This window comes from Nematostella vectensis, chromosome 5 (genome assembly GCF_932526225.1).
Source record: "Nematostella vectensis chromosome 5, jaNemVect1.1, whole genome shotgun sequence".
NCBI classification, from domain to species: Eukaryota; Metazoa; Cnidaria; class Anthozoa; order Actiniaria; family Edwardsiidae; genus Nematostella; species Nematostella vectensis.
In genome coordinates, this window is record NC_064038.1 from 4,787,112 (window position 1) to 4,806,231 (window position 19,120).

The following is a 19,120-nucleotide window of genomic DNA, read 5'->3' on the forward strand; positions in this document are numbered from 1 at the left end:
TAGAGTGGAATATGTGTGTATGTATATTTTTAATCTTGTTTAACCCGGAGAAACTTGTTGGGTGTATATGGAGGTATCATCCAATAGGGAACATTGAAGAATTGAAAATGAATTTAAGTTTTTTTTTTACAGTAATATGGGTGCTTTTTTTATTCTCTTTAACATTTAAAACCATATCAGCACACAAGGCGTTTCTATACATTAGCATATTGTTTTTGCCAGTAAATGTGCTCCATACTTGCCTACACTGTCCAAATTCCCTTTCTTCCTTTCACATTGCACTACAACTAGATTTTCTTGATTTTTATAATTTTCTCTCAGTTAAAGGGTAATAAAAGTTGTTTGGTAGAAATTACAAATATTGGATAAACAGTTTTATCAACCTTCTTTACTGTTGTTTTTTGGCTAATACTCTTTGAATTGACACTTTGTCTTGGGTGGATCGTACAAAACACTGACCCTCGATGAGGAGGTCCATGGACCCACTAGACCCCCATATTGAAGAACCATGGTTTCAAGCGTAGGTTCACCTGGTATTTTTGTGTTAAAACATAAAATAGGGCTTGGTGCGTCATTACCAAAAGATGCAGTTTGTTAAAAAAGGTAGCTAAATTTTCATTTCACCTAACTTCCATGTACAGTGCTAAATTATCTTTGAAATAATTGCATGAAGGTCAAATGGTAAATGACTCGGAAGCAATCTCGGCCAAGCTATAAGACATTCGAAATAGTAGGGTGAGGCTTTAACTGATAAAAGATACGGATCGAAATTGCACAAAAATAAAAAAATTCCACCTACTTCCTTTAAATAAAATTGCAAAAACGTTTTCCATAAGACTGGTGTGTTGTCAAGAAACTTTTTAATAGTGATTACTCTTTGCGTTTTTAGCAGGTCTTCAATACTTGGCATCTTAAGACGTCCCGCGTCAAAATCGTTTATTATGGCTGATCGTTTGATTTTTTCTGGCGTGTTGCTCCATAAAAAGTTGAAAATAGATGTGTTAATCTTTTTGATATAGTCTGGAGATTTTGAAAGGGGTATTAGATTATAAAGGATCTTAGGCAAAATAAAAGATTTAATAACTTGAATTCGCCCTGATAGTGTCAGACCTCTCCAGCTCCACATATTCATAATTTTGGCAATTGATTTAAGTACTTTGTCAAAATTCAGTTGTTTTAACAGGGTTATATCGTAACTAAAATAAACGCCTAAAATTTTCACCGACTTGCTTATTTTCTTTACGCCCAACTCTTCTTTAGTTATCTTTATTGGTCCCAGACCAAGGACCTCTGTTTTGTCATCATTGACTCTAAGCCCTGAAAAAGCTCTAAACATTGCCAATTTATGTAACAAGAACTGATATGATATTGGTCGCGAATAAAGATTGTTAGATCGTCAGCAAAAATCACTGTCTTAATCTCTTTGCAATCTACTTCGATGTTTATATATTTTCTCACTGAGGTTGCCAACGCCTCAAACACGAGTATAAAAATGAACGCAGAGAGGGTGTCCCCTTGGCGCACCCCCCCTGTTAATCGCAAAGTATGGTGTAGCAAGTCCATTGTTCATGACGCAGCTAGTTATGTTTTTATAAAAGGTCTTTACCCAATCAAGGAAAGATGGTCCAAAGTTCATTGCTTCTAGTGTTTTAAACATAAATTCAGTGTCAATGGAATCAAAACGCTTTTTCAAAATCAATCGTGATAAGCAAGCTTTCTATACTTTCGGATTCGCAGTAAAAAACATATCATCAATGGTACGTATAGCATCAAAAATCGATCTCCCTTTAACAAAGGCTGACTGGCTTTCATGGATAAGAAAAGGTAGCACTTTTTCCAATCTTTTGGCGATACATTTAGAGCCTATTTTAACATCTGTATTGATCAAAGAGATAGGACGCCAGTTTATAAGAGAGCGTCGATCTTTTTCTTTCTTCTCTATCAATTTTATTATGGCTTGTTTTTGAGTAGTCGAGAGTTCTCCGTTTCTGCAGTAATTTAAACATTCTACTAAAATTTCACCGAGCGCCAACCAGAACGTCTTGTAAAAATCGATAGGTAACCTTTCATTTCCTGGCGTCTTATTGTTCTTAAAGGTTGACAATATGTTAAAAAATTCCGCAATTGTTAAATCCCCCTCACATGATTTTTACATATCGTCATCAAGTTTACGTAACTGTGGGGTATCGAGGAAGGGGCAAAGCATGTTGTCGACCCGATCAACTGGTTGTTTTCGGTAAAGATTGTAATAAAATTGTTTGATCTCGTCCATTACTCGCTTTGGGTTGGTGATTTCCGTACCATCCAATACCTTTAGTTTTCTGATCGCAGTCCTTTTCTTTGCAATTTTTTCTAAGTTTAGAAAATATTTTGAGTTTTTCTCTCCCTTCTCGTACCATTGTACCCGTGCCCTAACTATAGAGCCTTGCATGATATAATCATTTGCTACCTCGTATTCCATTTTATTTTGCTTCCAAGTTGTTCATATTATCAATAGAAGGTACACTAGAGCAGAGCTCATCAAGACGCGTGAGCTCTTTTTCAATGCGTCTCAGATCATCTCTGCGCTTCTTGGCTTTTTGTTTACTATATTTGATTGTTTCTGATCTTATATAATATTTAATCCAATCCCAGCGAATGCGCGGGTCCGTATAACTTGTGTATCTTTCTTAAGTTCTTCAATTTTAGCTTTTATCATGGAAACGTAATATCCATCGTCGGAGAGGCTCGTATTGTATTTCCAGAAAGGTCCAGGAGTTTGAAATTCTAGATTATCTATGCTCAAAAGGATTGCTGAATGGTCAGTTTGTATTGCCGTTTTTATTTTTGCGCTTTCGATTACATCTTGAAGAAAATTGCTTATAAGCCAAAAGTCCAAGCGTCTCTGAACTAGCTGTTTTTTCTGACGCCAAGTATAGCGTTTTGAATCTGGGTTTCTGACTCTCCAGATGTCAATCAAGTCATTTTCTTGCATTATTCGCTTTAACACTTTGGAGAATTCTTTGATAAGTTGCCTCCTGATCCGTCGAGAGACGGGCCTAGAGTAACGTTCCAATCGCCGCATAAAATTAGATTCGATATGGAGGCAGCTTGATAGTAACTAATCATTTGCGCTATTGTTTTGAAGAACGAAACCTGTTCTTTTACATTATTAGGTGCGTATACATTAATGAGAAGAAAAGGGGACTCCTGAAAAATAATATCTAGAAAATAAATTTTAAAATCTAAATTTTCTCGAATCGAGATCGCCGTACCTCTGCTCTGTGAAGTTCCGTGCGCGTAAATAGATTCGCCTTTCCATAACATTTTCATCCATTCCAATTCAACATCCTTGGTGCTGTGGAATCTTGTAAAAATATAATGTCAGCATCTTGACGATTTAGCCAATCGAAAACTCTTTGCCTTTTTTCTTTAGAACGAAGACCGCGTACATTGAGGGAAAGCAATTTATGACAATGAGTTGATGGTGAAAACAAAGTAAAATAGTGGAAATAAGGCATCTCAATCCCTATTGTGATTCTCACAAACGGTGCACAAACAACTAAAACAATTATTACAGAAATAAGAAAACTAGCAATCCAAAAACAAATACTTCTAGAAACCAAACAAAACATTGGTTTATAGAGTAAAGTTATATGCGAGAAGTCCGTAAATTATCTGTTATGGTAATAGTTATTCAGATTGCAGACTAGTTCAAAGAAATATTATCCATTATATTACCTCTCAGCAAGACTTCCTATGATTTATATACTTAGAAACATTCACAATTACTGAAATCATTGTATGATAGGGAGCTGCCTAGATTATTAACAATAACTATAAAATTACTTGTTGTTATTAGACATATATCCTTTATCATGTATTCATAACTGGGCGCAAACAAGAGTCAATCAAGTTCGTAGTCCTAATAAGGGGGAGGCTTGCGGCAATGACACAAGAATGAGCAATATTTTTTCTACGATTCTTACACTTCCCTGTATATCTCAGGTACCGACGCAACCTGGTATGTGTTGCCGTCAACATGTAGTGAGCGCCCGAGCACTTGCTTGCCCATTGTTTTTGCTTTCTCCATTGCTTTAATTAGAATAATCCTTTCTCTTTGAATTTCCCGCTGAAAATCATCAGTAATGTAAACGCCAGGGTAACAAGTAGACCCGACCAACTTGCGTTTCTTCCTAAAATCAAGATCCCTGTCTTGTCTTGAAATAACACGAGCAATGATAGGGCTAGGTTTTCCGCCATCTCTTGGTTTGCCTAGGCGATGGACAGCATGAAAACCTATATTTTGAGGATTCGAGAAGCCGAGCTCATGCAGCAAGTCTCTTATAATGTTCTCACAGCTTTCTCCTTCTTTTTCTGGTATACCTTTGAAACTCAAGTGTTCCCTTAGCGAATAAGCATCAAGGCGTATTCTTTTCTCGCGTTCTTCATCCAGTTGCTCTTCCATCGCCATGCATTTCTTATCTTGTTCCTCCTGTGCTTGTTTAGGATTTCTATTTTCTCCCAAGCCGACGTTAATGAGGTTTCCAAGTCGGAAACCTTGGACTTCATTATTTGCAGAGTCTCTTGAAACTCATGTCTAACTTTGTCTATGTCTGCGTGAACGCTAGAAAAGCCGTTCTCCATCCTAACTCCGAGTGAATTGATTTGTTCGAATATGGCCGCGAGGTCAATTCTCGAAGACACATTTGGTGGTAAAGGAGCTCTCTTTTTATCTGCAGCAGTCTCAGGACTTGAAAACTGCTTAAGGCCCTTTTTCCTGCTTTAAAAACGGACATTTTGATAGCTAGGCAGCTTGAGAGAGGTACTAGGACAATTTTTCTACGGAGCTAGCTTAAAGCGTGGCCGTCCAGCATGAGTGCACACCATGAGTGCACACCCTAGCATCATGCCTTTAAAGCTGGCAGCTTGCTTGAGTTGGGATTCGCCTGAAAAAAAATTGGAGAACAGTGACAAAACGCTACGGAAGAATAATAATGATATAAATGTTATGCCGCACAAAACCTAATTGATAAACCTAAAACTAGAAAATTCTTTAAAATAGAACCTTGAACAGAAAATTTATATATGACGTCTGTTTTTTTAGGGGCTAATGAACCAGAGGTTGAATTGCCTTTTGACTTTTTTCTTAGGAAAAGCTGTAAGAGAAAAACTATTGGTATCGAACTAAATGCTCCCAACAAAAAGCTGTCTTTAGTTTTCTATGAAAATCGAAGAGATGGGAGATGTTGTATGAAAACGTCATAAAAGAGCTGGCAGAACTTAAATGTGATGAAGAATCTCCAGATAAGAAATCGTTCTTTATTTACAGTTAAAAAGTTATCCGATAAAAAGCTTGATTTGTTCACTTCTTGAATGAATTAAAAGCAAAGAAATAACATTTTCTAAAACAAACGCGACGTTTGTTTACGAACAATCAATCGCACAATTTCTATCATTTTTATGGGATAATGTATGAACAAACTAGCTGAATTACTTAGGAACTAGGTATAAAAAAACATCAACATCCAATCATGGCTTTAACTGTTTGAGTGCTAGAAATATATTAACACACAAGAGTTTTTCATAGCTCCGACGAAGTTTATAAAATTGACGTCTTACTTACCTTCTTTTTCCAAACCAATCCTCTGTCCTTCCATCCATCATTTGAACGTCTTATTATTACATATTATATATTGCCTCTTATTATAAAAGTGTTAGCCAAAACGAAAATAATGCAAATACTTGATCAATTCACGGTGTCGGCCGCGAGTTAGAAGAGCAAAACGCGGGAAAAATTAGACGCAGGGTTCCCGTGAGTGTAAATACAAAAACACTAAAACAAAATAATTGTATGTTTTGATACAACTTTCGGGGTTTTCGGGGTTTTATTAAGTATGTAGCATTCTCGGATAGTGCTAAAATATATTCTTGTATAATTATTTCACTGAGGTGGCGTTTTGCTAAGTTATTGCAAATTGTGCTGGCTCCACGGGCAGGCGGGCAGACGGGCGACACCACAGGGTACCCGCGCAATGACCAAAAAAACTGAGTCGCATCTCTATACCTGGCTTCGCTATTTAGGCGACCTCTCCGAGCAAGAAATCTTTCTAAAAGTTCCATAATGAGAGCTGAACACCAGTGCGCACGAGAGATATGACGTCAATAAGTTAAGCAGCGTCTCAAAGGGCACCATATCCATATTATAACAAACCCCTTTGTTTTTAAATATCACTGAACAGGTGGTTAGTTCGGCAGTCGTTTGAGAAGGATATCTTATTGGTTATTATAATCAACGCAATAATTATTTGTTTTCTCGTTTATTTTATTTTGATACAGAACAGTTAAAATTAATTGTACTGCCTCTGAATAGGCTTTATTAAATATTTTTTTTTGTTTGATCCCTCCCTATACATGTTTTTCAGCCTTATTAAAATCTAGAGATGCCCGCTATTTGGTCACGCGTCTCTTGCTCCTATAGTTACAACGATCAACTGCAAGCTATTCGGATATCAATGTCTTCCTAGTGCGAGATCAGGGGAGTCCTTCTGAGTCATGCAAAATTACACTACTATTCACCAGGATTCAGGTCGCTGTACAAAAGCCTGTATAACTATACAAGTTGACGCCATATTTCATAGGCTTAGTGGGGTGTTTCCAGTATTTTGGGCTTCGCAACACCCCAACGTGAAGATGAATCAACCGACTATATATGCAATTGGAACGGCACACAGTAGCCGGATATGGGATGGGGGGGGGGGGGGGGGGGGGGGCTACCAGAAAACAAAATGTAACAAAAAATCCCCCCTTGTCACTCAGCGAAACCCCCCCCTAAGCGAAAATCTAAATCCGCCTCTGGCACGTAGAAAAACAGTTTAAATTCTCAAAATGTTTGCTAAAGTGTTGCGAACCCTGAATACTGGATAAAAGCCTCGATAAGATAGCCTATGAAGTCAGGATTATCTTTTTAACTATTAATTAACATTTTTTTACAGTAAGGAAGTGTTTATTAAATGCAGTACAGCGGCGTAGCCAGGAATTTTAACAGGAGGGGGCCCAAAAGGCCCTTTCAAAGTCATTTTCTGCTGTATTTTAAATAATTTCTGATACATTTTTTGTTTTTTTCGGCTGCTAGAAGAGGAACACTTTCTCCTTTTTTTCAGCCTAAAACCTTATTTTATTCCATCCAAAGCAAGCCTTAAATAATCAAAGAATTCCCCTGTCGTATTTACACGGAAGGGCAGTTTTTTAACACTTTCTAAATCTTTCCTTTTTCAAGCGCTTTTTTTCACTCAACACGTGGTAATCTGACCAGGGGCTTCTTCTTCAGCTCAATGACAGGGGTCACTGTGTCTGCGCCCACGGCACCTCTCTTGTGATCTCTATTGAATAGGTGCATGATAATTAAGGCTAGCAGCTCGATGAGTTCTGCGCATGTCAGTACTGAGAGTCCGACAAACATGCCCATTTGTCCTCCGATATCTGACAGGAAATCTATAAGCTGAGAGAGGAAAGGGACGGTTATCATTGAGCACTAAACAAGTTCGCCAGAAAAGTAAAAATACATGATAATAATCTTAAAGCAAAAGCCCTAAGATAAAGTCTAAGCTACACGGCTTTCTGTTTTAAGCTTTCTCTTTCGCAGCCTTGGACCAAGAAAGATGATAGATCCGGCCGCTTAATATAGGTAACAATTTGGACCTTGTATTACCGCTTAATGTAACAACTGCCGCTTAATGTAACAGTAACGCTTAATGTAACAAAAATCGCCGCTTAATGTAACACTAACGCTTAATGTAACAACAAATCAACGCTTAATGTAATAAAACAGTTAACGCTTAATGAAACAAATTTTCAACGCTTAATGTAATAACGGACTTAATGCTTAATGTAACAACACTCGACGCTTAATGTTATAACCATAAATGTAACTAAGGACGAAAATACTCAAATCTCGGATAGAAACATCGTCGGACAACCACACTTAGAGAATGTCATATAGGTGTCAAGGGGGGTGCATAAATAGTCATGTGAGGTGTGACGTCATCGATGACGTCATTAAAACGAAAATACTCATCTCTGGATAGAAACATCGTCGGGCAACCACACTTGGAGAATATCATGTAGGTGTCAAGGGGAGGGGTATAGTCATGTGATATGTGATGTCACCGACGAAGTAGTTATGAACATCAATTCAATGGCCACTGGATGAGCCATTCATTTTTACCAGCCTCCGGACACTCACGCATCGCCCGAGAATTGTGCCACTGTATCTGGCACTGCTTTACTGAATGGCGTGATTCTAGTGCGAGAAGACAGCTAATTATCTACGATTTTTGCAAGACAGTGTATAGGTGGTGTGGATGAAAACTTGTCAATCAACTATCAACTCAGGGGAGGAGTTTTTGAACCGCAATCGTTCATCGACTTGCTCGCAAATACTAGCAATGGTCGGGCATCCTTGGCTAGTTTAATTCTCGAGTGCTTGGTTCTTTCCGGATCGTCAAATGTTCCTTCAAAATGCTCGGCTCGCAAAAGACATAACCCCAAAGTACTCTTAGCATGTAATACCCCGTCTGTTTAGCGTTATTTTTAGAGATGATCAAAAGGAAAGGCCTTCTAAGACACCTCAATCACGTTATTCATTCTCAATTTAAGAGGAAATCCTACAAGGTTTAACATGAAGTTTGCCGGTGAACAGGGCCCTAAGGGACTACAGATTTTCGGCTGATTTTGAACTCAAGAAAACTTGTCAACTTGGCCTAAGTTTGGTCGTGTCACTACTCTCGTAGCTCTAGATATGATTTTTGCTAGTTATGATGACGTAATTGATGACGTCATGTCACGTGTCCATTTTGTTGACCCCCCCTTGACCTCAAGACAACTTGTCCTAAGTTTGGTCGTGTCACAACTCTCGTAGCTCAGGATATGACTTTTCCTAGTTATGATGACGTCATTAATGACGTAATTTCACGTGTTCCTTTTGTTGACCCCCCCTTGACCTCAAGACAACTTGTCCTAAGATTGGTCGAGCCACAATTCCCTTAGCTCAAGATATTGATATTCGTATTTGTGATGACATCATTGATGATGCAACGCTAAATGACCCCCCGTACACCCCCATAACGCTAAGACGACTTTTCCCTAAGTTGGGTTGTCTTGCGAATTGTTCTTTCAAAATCTATCCAAATTCTATATCCAAATTCATGGTTATTACATTAAGCGTCGAGTCTTGTTACATTAAGCGTTAGGTCCGTTATTACATTAAGCGTTGAAAATTTGTTACATTAAGCGTTAACTGTTTTATTAAATTAAGCGTTGATTTGTTGTTACATTAAGCGTTAGTGTTACATTAAGCGGCGATTTTTGTTACATAAAGCGTCAGTGTTACATTAAGCGGCAGTTGTTACATTAAGCGGTGATACAGACCTCATGGTCTTTTGAATCATAGTCCAATCAATTATGATTTAGCGACCAATTATTCGGTTTTCCTACTTCGGAAGATGGCAGAGGGTCCTAAATCAATTTGCAATAGTAAGAATAGGTCAGCGACAATACCTCGTATGACTTGCGCTGCTCGATGGTCTCGTAGTTGTGTTCTTCGAAGAAAATCCTCAGTGACAAAAGGTTTGCTCTACAATGAAAATTACGGCCCACATTATTTTATTTATCGATATCTATCTATATAGGCACGACTATATAGCACTGAAATATAGCAATGAAAATTACGGCCCACATTATTTTATTTATCGATATCTATCTATATAGGCACCTACACAGGATCACACCTCGTCTGGACCTTCCACGTCCTTCGTACCTTATTTGCGTCCCTTCAGGCGCACGTTCCTTATCTGGGTCCTTCCACGTGCTCGTACCTCATTTGGGTCCCTTCAGGCGCACGTACCTCTTTAGGTCTCTTGAGGTGCAAGTACCTTTTCTGGGTCCTTTCAGGCGCACGTACCTTATGTGGGTCCTTCTACGCGCTCGTGCCTTATTATGGCCCCTCAAGGCACTTTTACCTTATCTGGGCCCTATCACACGCACGTACCTTATCTGGGCCCTATCACACGCACGTACCTTATCTGGGCCCTATCACAAGCACGTACCTTATCTGGGCCCTATCACACGCACGTACCTTATCTGGGCCCTATCACACGCACGTACCTTATCTGGGCCCTATCACACGCACGTACCTTATCTGGGCCCTATCACACGCACGTACCTTATCTTGGCCCTATCACACGCACGTACCTTATTTGTTCCTCATTACCCGAGTCCGACTTGAGGTCTTGTGAACTAATATTCTACAAACACAAATGACAACAATACATCAGGGCCGTAACACTTTCCCCCACCTACCCCCCAATAGTTCCAAAACTTATAGGAAATGTCCAGTAGGGGTGTGGCTTAGAGGTGAAGCTGTGCACCCCCACCCCCCCCAAAAAATGCTTTCTTAATGTTTTTGTATTGTGCGGCTCTGAACATCAACCCAAACAATGAACAGACGATATCATATCCTTTTCTTGTGTAGATTGGAAAAGTCCCGTATGTGTAAAGGGAGCCAAGGGTGCGGTGGAGGTGTTCAGTAGTATAACATGCGAGCCCCGTCTTTGAATGACAAGTAGAGGAGCCATCATTGTGACGTCAAATGTTAATAGTATGGGCAACGTGCAAGGAATAACCGTTTTAGTAAGGCAAATAGAGAAAGCTATGTGTGCGTGTGTAATGGGGGGAGGGGTGCACTGAATTAGCCGTGTTTTGGAGTGTAGCAAACAGCGTGCGCATGAGGGTTGGGTTGGTCAGTACTATAGACACGAAATTACCACTAGGGTATAATGGTGAAAAAAAATGTAGAAAAATTATTTTGTGAAGCATAATTCATTTTTTTATAATTGTGACTTTTAATCAATAGTATTTTAAATTTCGAAAGCAAGATTACGATACGAACGTTATAATCAAAGGCGCATTAAGGTGTCGTAATGATGTTAATTACCTGATAAGATGGGGAAGGAAACACCGCAGACGAAATAGTCAACTTGTAGATGTTTTCGCTGTTGGTCAAGCAGAGGAGAATATTTATAGCGATGAAATAATATTTTCTTCTTTTTGATATTTATCGCACTGGTCGAAGGAAATATAGACAAAAATCGGGACATAATAATAAAGGTCTTAACGATAATGCAAGCAGATGCACGTTAATCAAGAGTCTTACTCGCATCTGATGGCGCACTTGGTTAAACAGCTTTTCCCGTCAGAATCTTCGGCAGTCTCGTTTGCTTTCACGATGCATCTAACTAAACAATAATATATACGTAGATTTAGCCACTGCCTAAAAGCGGAGCCAGCATTGAACACCTTTTGTGTTGACTGATCAAGATATTTTTGGGGGATCTAGGGGTCTAGGATCCTGCTCTTTACTGAGATTTGTTTATTGGACCAACCAAATGGATCCAGGCCTAATTCAATAATTTAAATTATGCAAAAAATGCAAACAGGTTCAGATATCAAGACGTACGGCAACTGTAGCCGTTTGCTGTACTGAAATGCATTCTGATAATTATTTCCCCATTGCCTAACAAAAGTCTATATGCCTAAACTAGGACTTTCAAAATATGTTACTTTCAACGAGAAGTGATAGCGTACAGCGAACCCATATCATTTAAGAGACCTTTAAGCAATCTTTGCGCATGGATTACTCTTATCTTTCTATGGTTTTAGGCTGCACAGTTCGTACCACCTCTCCGCTTATAGTTAACGGTAATTTGGATAGCCTAGCACCTATATAAACTAACATAGATTACTTACAAACAGTCGTGTTTAGAGCATTGCACACGATCTTCCTGAGCTCATCTGTGATGGCGTAAGCAGACTCCACGCAGCCACACATGGTTTTCTGGAGATTGGCGACACAGCTCGATCGGCAGGCCTAAGGGCGAAAGAGAGAATAGGAGTCTGCTTTTCAAGCTCGTCAATTTAAAACGTAATTATGCTATGAAGGTTTTACTATTTAAACTCACAATCGTGGAATAGTTTACACCGAAGTTTTCCATGTAGTAGTCTGGCCTTACAACCGGCTTGCCGACATCAGATATGCACGAGTTATTCCCAAAAGGGTCCTCCCGATGTATGAAAACCTGGGGATCAGAACAACGTTAAATGTTCTTTTGTGGTGAGAATTGAGACAAGGTAACATAATAAAAATGAGAAAAGTTGAGATGAGGTAAGACGAGAGAAGGTGAGGTAAGGAGATGTGGGGTGGGGTAGGGTAGTGTGGGGTGTCGAAGGGTGAGGTGAGGTATACCTTTCGCATTCCTACTGAGGTTTCAAAACCAGGCGAAACGCTAAATCCCTTGTCTCCAGGGAAAGGCATCTCGTGCCGGTCAGAAATGTGTACCCTCACTCCAGAAACAGTGGAGAAGTTACCCAGGTACTCCTCGCCTTCGATTCGAAGACGAAGCAAAAGACCTAATAAGAAAAAAAAACGGTGCAATAATAACACATGGGTAAACTAACCCCTCACTCAAAATCCTAGACAGAGAGCTCACTCATTGAATGTTGAAGCAAGGTAAGTACCACTGAGCTATTGTTCCACAGCTCCTCCCATACCCCACTCTTTTCACTACATACCGTCTGAAGGTCCAGGGATAGAGGACGTGTAACTGATGTTGTTGCGTTCTCTGTTAGACCCGATCATTGCCGTGTTGAACACAAAGCAGTTCCCGTATAAGTGGTTCCAGAATTGAGTCCAGTTGTAGCCCCTGGAACATAAACAGAGCGGGCAGCTAATAGTCCTTAGATACTAAACAGAGCGGGCAGCTATTAGTCCCTGGACAGCCTAACTTGAAAGCCATCTTTTAATTGCTCTTGCAATTCCTTTCTTCAGATTGTATCGACATTGTGTTAGAGGTTAAATAAAATGTATCAATTTCAGTTTTTGCCTTTATTATCTATAACAGGGATGCCACGAAATAACGCAAAAGGTATCACTTCATTAATTGAATTTAAAATAAATATATCTTCAAACTTGCTCAAGCCTGGCTACGCGTCCAGGGCTGTCCTCCCCCTTTGACCACGCCTACTACGCGTATATGGCTGCCCCCACCCCCTCCCCCTTTGACGACACAAAGCGGCACATCTAGAGCTAAACTTCTGTCTCCTTTGATCTAGCCTAGCTACGCCCGGGGATGCCCTCCGTAGCTAGTGACACGTCTAGCCTCCCCCTCATGGTTATCTTGACATTGAACCATCGGCTTATAAATTGTACTTACAAGCAAGAAACTCCTGCGAACGAGCACTCTTGCACCATATCAAGAAACTGATGTCCTGACTGAATCAGAGTCTCTGTCGGGGTTTCCGCGATTCGCCAGTACAGATATTTGCGTCTTCTCGCCGACTCGCACAGCTCTTCGGGCGCCGGACGCTCACCATCTTTGGCGGCAAAATGTCAGAAACATTGAATTTTCGCGTTTTGGACAAAACGAACTTTCAGAGTCGATACAAGTCTTTTCAAAGTAACATGCGCGTGCCCAGGATTGAGGGGGAGGGGGTGCGCAGTCTTTGTATCATATGGAAAAAGCATAGGATTCCATTCCTTAATAAGAAATTACCCACTTTTTGGCCGCCAAAACAAGAAGGGGGTACGCGCGCACCCTGGGCACCCCCCCCCCCCCCCATGTGTACGCGCCTAAAGTAGTACTATTCGCCAGTAGTAATGGATGTGAAAAGGACTTCGCATTACTCTCTTGTTTGTCTTTTGCCTGGAGCTGGTTCTGTAGTTTGGGCACATTTCGAGGTATCTAGGCAAAATGGGCCAGCGCCTACATTAAGTAGCTAGGAGTCCAGGCCCTTAGCAAACATCACCCAGAATATTCTTGTATTCTCATGCGCACACCAAACATAGCTCATCTTACTGCACGCATGGTTTAAAGAGAGGGACGCAAAGAGAGGAAGCATTGAATGTTTTTAGTAGTTGCTAGGGCAACTGCCGGTAAATTGCTTATTGTACCTTTGCGTTTGCCACCGTCTTTCTCCTTTTCTGGCAAAACACCATCCAGAAGATTTCCGAGTAACCCTGGTTTGCCACCGTCTTTCTCCTTTTCTGGCAAAACACCATCCACATCCAGAACATCTCCGAGTAACCCTCGTCGCCTTCGCGATAGTAGGCCCCTGACAAGACCCAGTGTGGAGTTAACGAGAGATTCGCCGGAGTCTTTGAGCTTGTTCACTGAAGAAAGTGAATCATTGAGCGCACCTCCCAGGGTATCGAGAGAGGAATTCACCAGAGATGGAAGCTAATAACAAAAGAATGCGTAAAAATAAATTATCAAGAAATAATCACCAGAGATGTAAGCTAATAACAGAAGAATGCGTAAAAACGATTATCAAGGGAAGAATTCACCAGAGATGTAAACTAATAACAGAAGAATGCGTAAAAAAAGATTATCAAGAAAAGAGATTACCAGAGATTCAAGCTAATAACAGAAGAATGCGTAAAAACGATTATCAAGGAAAGAATTCACCAGAGATGTAAGCTTTAACAGAAGAATACGTCAAAAAGATTCCTTATACGCCAGAATATTTTACTGACGTTATCAGGTGCTTTTTTTATGGATATCTTGCAGAACAGTTTATCGAGACCAAACAAATTTGTTGTTTGATTCATCTACAAGGTATTTTACTCGTTTCATAACATATCCCACGCAATCTGATCTAGTTCCAAAACAAAAGGGGTAACGGCTGGAGAGGGACTAGTCTATGAAAACAAAAACAGCATAAAAGGGGGGATATCGGTGATCAATAATCAAGTGATTATTTCGTTATCGGTGCTCCCAACCTCTCACCGTGCCGTGCATTAATTTCTTGAAGTGTGTTACCATTGTATTAGAAAGCAAGGGAGCCTTAGTGAGAAGCGATTCCACACTTGATCCATTAAGCACTCCTCCCAAGGTTTCAAGAGAAGAGTTCGACAGAGATGTAGACTAATGACAGAAAATGCGTCAAAAGATCATTCGTACGCCTACGGTCGCTTTTCAAAATCAATAATTTACAGCAGTTTTCAATGTTATGTGAACTCTTGTCGACTATTTACAACAGCTAAATCGCATCTTGGCTTCCGCCATTTCATATCTTTGAAGCGGATTCAGCACTGAGATGATTTCCGATCACACCGCTTCCAAACGCACCAAAATGTAATTCAGATTGAATTACGGAAGCCAAATAGCAGTTATAGTTTCTCCAAGACAAATGTTTTGATTCGGATAAGTCGGGTCATTTTCTGTTAATGACGTAATTCCTCGCATACGAGTATTTCGATAAAGAATAGGCTTAACAAGTACCGGCGCCCTCCCCGGTACGTTATCAACGATTACTAGTCGACTAAAATCTTGTTTGCTTAGCAACTCGACCCAATCCCCGCGCAACTTAAGAATGGCGAAAATACGCCGATCGGCATTAATTTCTTTGAGTGTGTTAATACCGTTTTATTAGAAAGCAAGGCAGGTTTGGTGAGAAGCGAATCCACACTAGAAAAAGCTTTCCCCAGTAGACTTGATGTTGTCGGCTTCGAAGTCGGTTCTTTAGTGCTGCTATCTCCTTTGGAATAAAATCAAACTATTAGTACAAACACCCTTCTTATACCAAAGTATTGTAATCTATATTGTCTCGTTATTGGGTATCTTTTTTCTAGCGACGCTGCTGTTGTTGTTATTGCTGTTGTTGTCGATGTTGCTGTTGTTATTGCTGTTGTTGTCGATGTTGCTGTTATTGTTATTGCTGTTGTTGTCGATGTTGCTGTTGTTGTTATTGCTGTTGTTGTCGATGTTGTTGTTGTTATTGCTGTTGTTGTCGATGTTGCTGTTGTTGTCGATATTGCTGTTGTTGTCGATGCTGCTGCTGTTGTTATTGCTGTTGTTGTCGATGTTGTTGTCGATGTTGCTGTTGTTGTTATTGCTGTTGTTGTCGATGTTGCTGTTGTTGTTATTGCTGTTGTTGTCGATGCTGCTGCTGTTGTTATTGCTGTTGTTGTCGATGTTGTTGTCGATGTTGCTGTTGTTGTTATTGCTGTTGTTGTCGATGTTGCTGTTGTTGTCGATGTTGTTGCTGTTGTTGTTATTGCTGTTGTTGTCGATGTTGCTGTTGTTGTTATCATGTACGTACCAAGCGAATACTTGAAGTACTCTCGAAGAGACTCGGGGAGGTGCTTTTTCCGAATTGGATTCAGGTTGCAGATGGTGACGGCAGGAAACTCCAAATTCTGCATCGAAAATTTGTTTTGATTAGGGAATCTTCCATACTGAAGATATGGCGTGTCATAGCGGCCTCGAATTTTCAACTCTAAGAACTCGAACTCGTCTCGTATTATTTTTGGAGGAGCGAAAACAAATCAAACATAACCAATACAGATACGTGGTTTATTCAACACCAACAAGACATTAGACATCAATTGGAAGACTATCCTGGGGTTAAACCGTGATTTGTGTTTTTAATTTTTTTCATAAACCAATATCTTGCTTCTTAAAACAGCTCTGTTTTTACACAGTCTATATAAGGTTCAATATAGCGACGTAACAGTGGGACATTTGGTTCCGTTTGATGTCGATCATTTTGCTAGGCTACTCGTCAAAAAAGACGACTGAGTTATGAGTCACGATTATTGGTAAGAGTAGATAGCAAAATTGGCCTACGTCCCAGTATTCTAATCACGTTTCGTTGAGCCACAGTGGAGGGCAACCTTCAAATGGTGAAGGGCAATATGTAACAGTTGGGAGGCCTGTTTGCGCGATATTGATCATTTTTCTAGACGTAGTGAACAAATGAGAGATTCTTTACCGGTGTTTGATTGTCTATAGAAAAAAATACATCGAGGAGGTGCAATATTATGCTACATAACGATGTAAGGGCTTTCTCTGTTAGATTTATTGTTCACTAGTAAAAAAGCACTTTAGGAAAGGAAAAGCTAGAAACATCTCATTGAGTTTGGTCAATCTGCTGAGACCATCTTGAAAGCGCGTTACCACCTAATGTGCTTTCATAAAAAAGCGAAAGATAGAGGGATACGCAAATTGCAAAGGCTGAGCAAAATAAATAAGAAGGAGGAACGGAAATGATGTTATTGAAGTAGAAAATAAGGAAATTGCAAATTGCAAATATTAATAGTCGTTAAATGATCAGAGGAAAAATGTTGTTTATGATTTAAGACAAAGGGAAGCCAAAAAGAGAATAAAAGACATTAACGCTCAACACAGTCAATCATCGCCTTCAAATGTGACCAGGATCTTTTTCACGCGCGCAACTAAAAAGGTGTTGCCTATTTTTCAAGACGTGAAGGCAAATAAAAAAGCGTCATTGATTGTGATCCCTGATTCAATGTTATATTAAAAAATAATTGAGGTATAACTTGTTGTTTGTGATGTATACTGACTCTGCGGGAGCCGTTTTGCACGCACGGTTTTTCTTATTCTAAAAATAAGTCTAAAAAAGTACAGAAGAGTCTCTTAGTACTGCGTTACAAGAAAAAGGAAAGTAGATAAGCCAATGGAGTTATTAACTTTGCTGCGATGAGAGGTAAGGCAAATAGGAACAGAGAGGCATCTTTTGTTTATTAAAGAGGATTGCCGCCCAAGGGAAAATTACTCACAACGTGAAAACTGAACAACAAGCCCGGAAACACTTGAACCCTCCGCATAACCATTTTTAGCTCAGTTCAATGAGAGAGAAATGGAGTTACTATAGCATAAAGTGCCCTGGCCAAGATAAGATAATCAAGATAGTAGTTTGTGGTTTGCGTATTGGGTTTTTCTTACCATTTCGTGTTTAACGGTGATGTATGTATCCACCGGTTTTCGGTTGAACTTGCTGAAAAGCTTGTGGACTTGGAGCCCAAAAGCGACAAAAGCACCTAGGCAAGCTAGTACCCAGAATGCTCTTTGAACTGGGTTCTTGGATTCAACGAGTCGTGCAAAACCGTGCGCAGTTGTATAACCCAGGAAATCTTTGATTTTCGTTACGATTTTCTTTTTTTCTTTCCCCATGATGGTTGACGTTAGAAACGAGTTAATCCAAGTAACTGCACTTAGTTATGACAGCTGGTTTCAGAGAGTTTCGCCTTTTGCCAGCCAAATGGCAATATTTTGGACCTTGTGATTCGTCGACTAGTTACCGAGCAATCAGTAAGAGCCAGGTGTAAACATCTCCCCTAGGAATAACCAAATCAAGTGATTACATCAATTGAGAGCTGCTTTATCGCTTTAGGCATACAGTCGAGCGATTAACTAACTCAATCATCTGAGGATTTCGTCAAAATAAAAGGAATTCGTTTCCGCCTTGCATTTTAGAGTCTTGTTATTGTTAAAAAATCCCACCACAGGAAAAACCCATAACAGGGTTTAATATTTCGTAAAGTTTGTCTGGTAAGCGTTATAAGGATTTGTTTTATTCGTTAGGGGGCGTTTTTTGCCGCGAGGAAGAGTCCATAAGCAACACAAGTTTATTAAAGATGAAAAATTTAGAGAGAGGATGTGCAATTTGAAACAAAATAAATTATTTTGATTATTTAACCTTTATAATGATCGATGCAGTATTATTTGAATAATAAGCTTTTTCCTTTTTTTTCTGGGGAATTACTGCTCCTCTAACATTTTGTCAAATACCAGAGGAGCGGAAATTTATACAACTTATTGCCGAATTTATGTATTATACTTAAAACGCGTATTCCTAAATCCGTGTTGTCTGTTCTCATTAGATTGCGTGGCCCCTTAAAAGATCCAATATTTTGCCGAGTGCTAAACCATGCCGCGGCCAGATCAACACTCAAGGAGAGGGGGGGGGGGGGGGGTCTGACCTAAAAATTTTCGTCATTATTTATCTTCGTAACGATTTCGGAATGAACATACACAATGAAAACAATAAAAAGGCAGCTCAGCCCCTCCCCGTAGATCCGCAACTGCCACTTATGATGCCAAAGGGAGAGGTGTGGAGGTTTTTGGAGAAAATTGCTGATTGCGATGTGATAATTATTAGGAAGATAAGCTTTCTTACGGGAAACACTACAACCCAATCTTAACCTTTAAGATACAAACTATTTTGTCAATTTTATCATTTTACTCAAAGATATTCGCTTATAGTATAGCAAGGGGGAAAAAAT

General features: G+C 39.8%; 1 protein-coding gene and 1 long non-coding RNA gene across 2 annotated transcripts; both read right to left on the reverse strand.

The window, feature by feature from the left end:
* Window positions 1-359: 359 nt before the first annotated feature.
* Window positions 360-5,741, reverse strand: LOC125563217. Its single transcript, XR_007308232.1, has 2 exons — window positions 5,606-5,741; window positions 360-4,928 (listed from the first exon to the last, which is right to left on the reverse strand). It is a non-coding gene; the product is annotated as an uncharacterized LOC125563217 (long non-coding RNA).
* A 542-nt stretch (window positions 5,742-6,283) lies between these two features.
* Window positions 6,284-18,163, reverse strand: LOC5509155 (degenerin deg-1). The gene is made up of 14 exons (XM_032378066.2): window positions 17,781-18,163; window positions 16,135-16,231; window positions 15,455-15,570; window positions 13,985-14,270; window positions 13,248-13,407; window positions 12,607-12,737; window positions 12,281-12,444; window positions 11,997-12,113; window positions 11,785-11,905; window positions 11,192-11,273; window positions 10,973-11,030; window positions 10,231-10,283; window positions 9,538-9,613; window positions 6,284-7,480 (listed from the first exon to the last, which is right to left on the reverse strand). Exons 1-14 carry the CDS (start codon window positions 18,006-18,008, stop codon window positions 7,268-7,270), a joined length of 1,902 nt encoding a protein of 633 aa, XP_032233957.2. The 5' UTR covers window positions 18,009-18,163; the 3' UTR covers window positions 6,284-7,267.
* Window positions 18,164-19,120: the final 957 nt, after the last annotated feature.

Bases quoted from the DNA above. Each gene is read 5' to 3' on its own strand.
- LOC5509155 (XM_032378066.2), bottom strand. From the start codon at position 18,008: ATGGGGAAAGAAAAAAAGAAAATCGTAACGAAAATCAAAGATTTCCTG. The intron at 11,906-11,996 runs GTGAGTTTAAAT...TTTCGCCCTTAG, and splicing joins GTGTAAACTATTCCACGATT to GCCTGCCGATCGAGCTGTGT. The intron at 7,481-9,537 runs GTATTGTCGCTG...TTCCTCTCTCAG, and splicing joins AGCAGCGCAAGTCATACGAG to CTTATAGATTTCCTGTCAGA.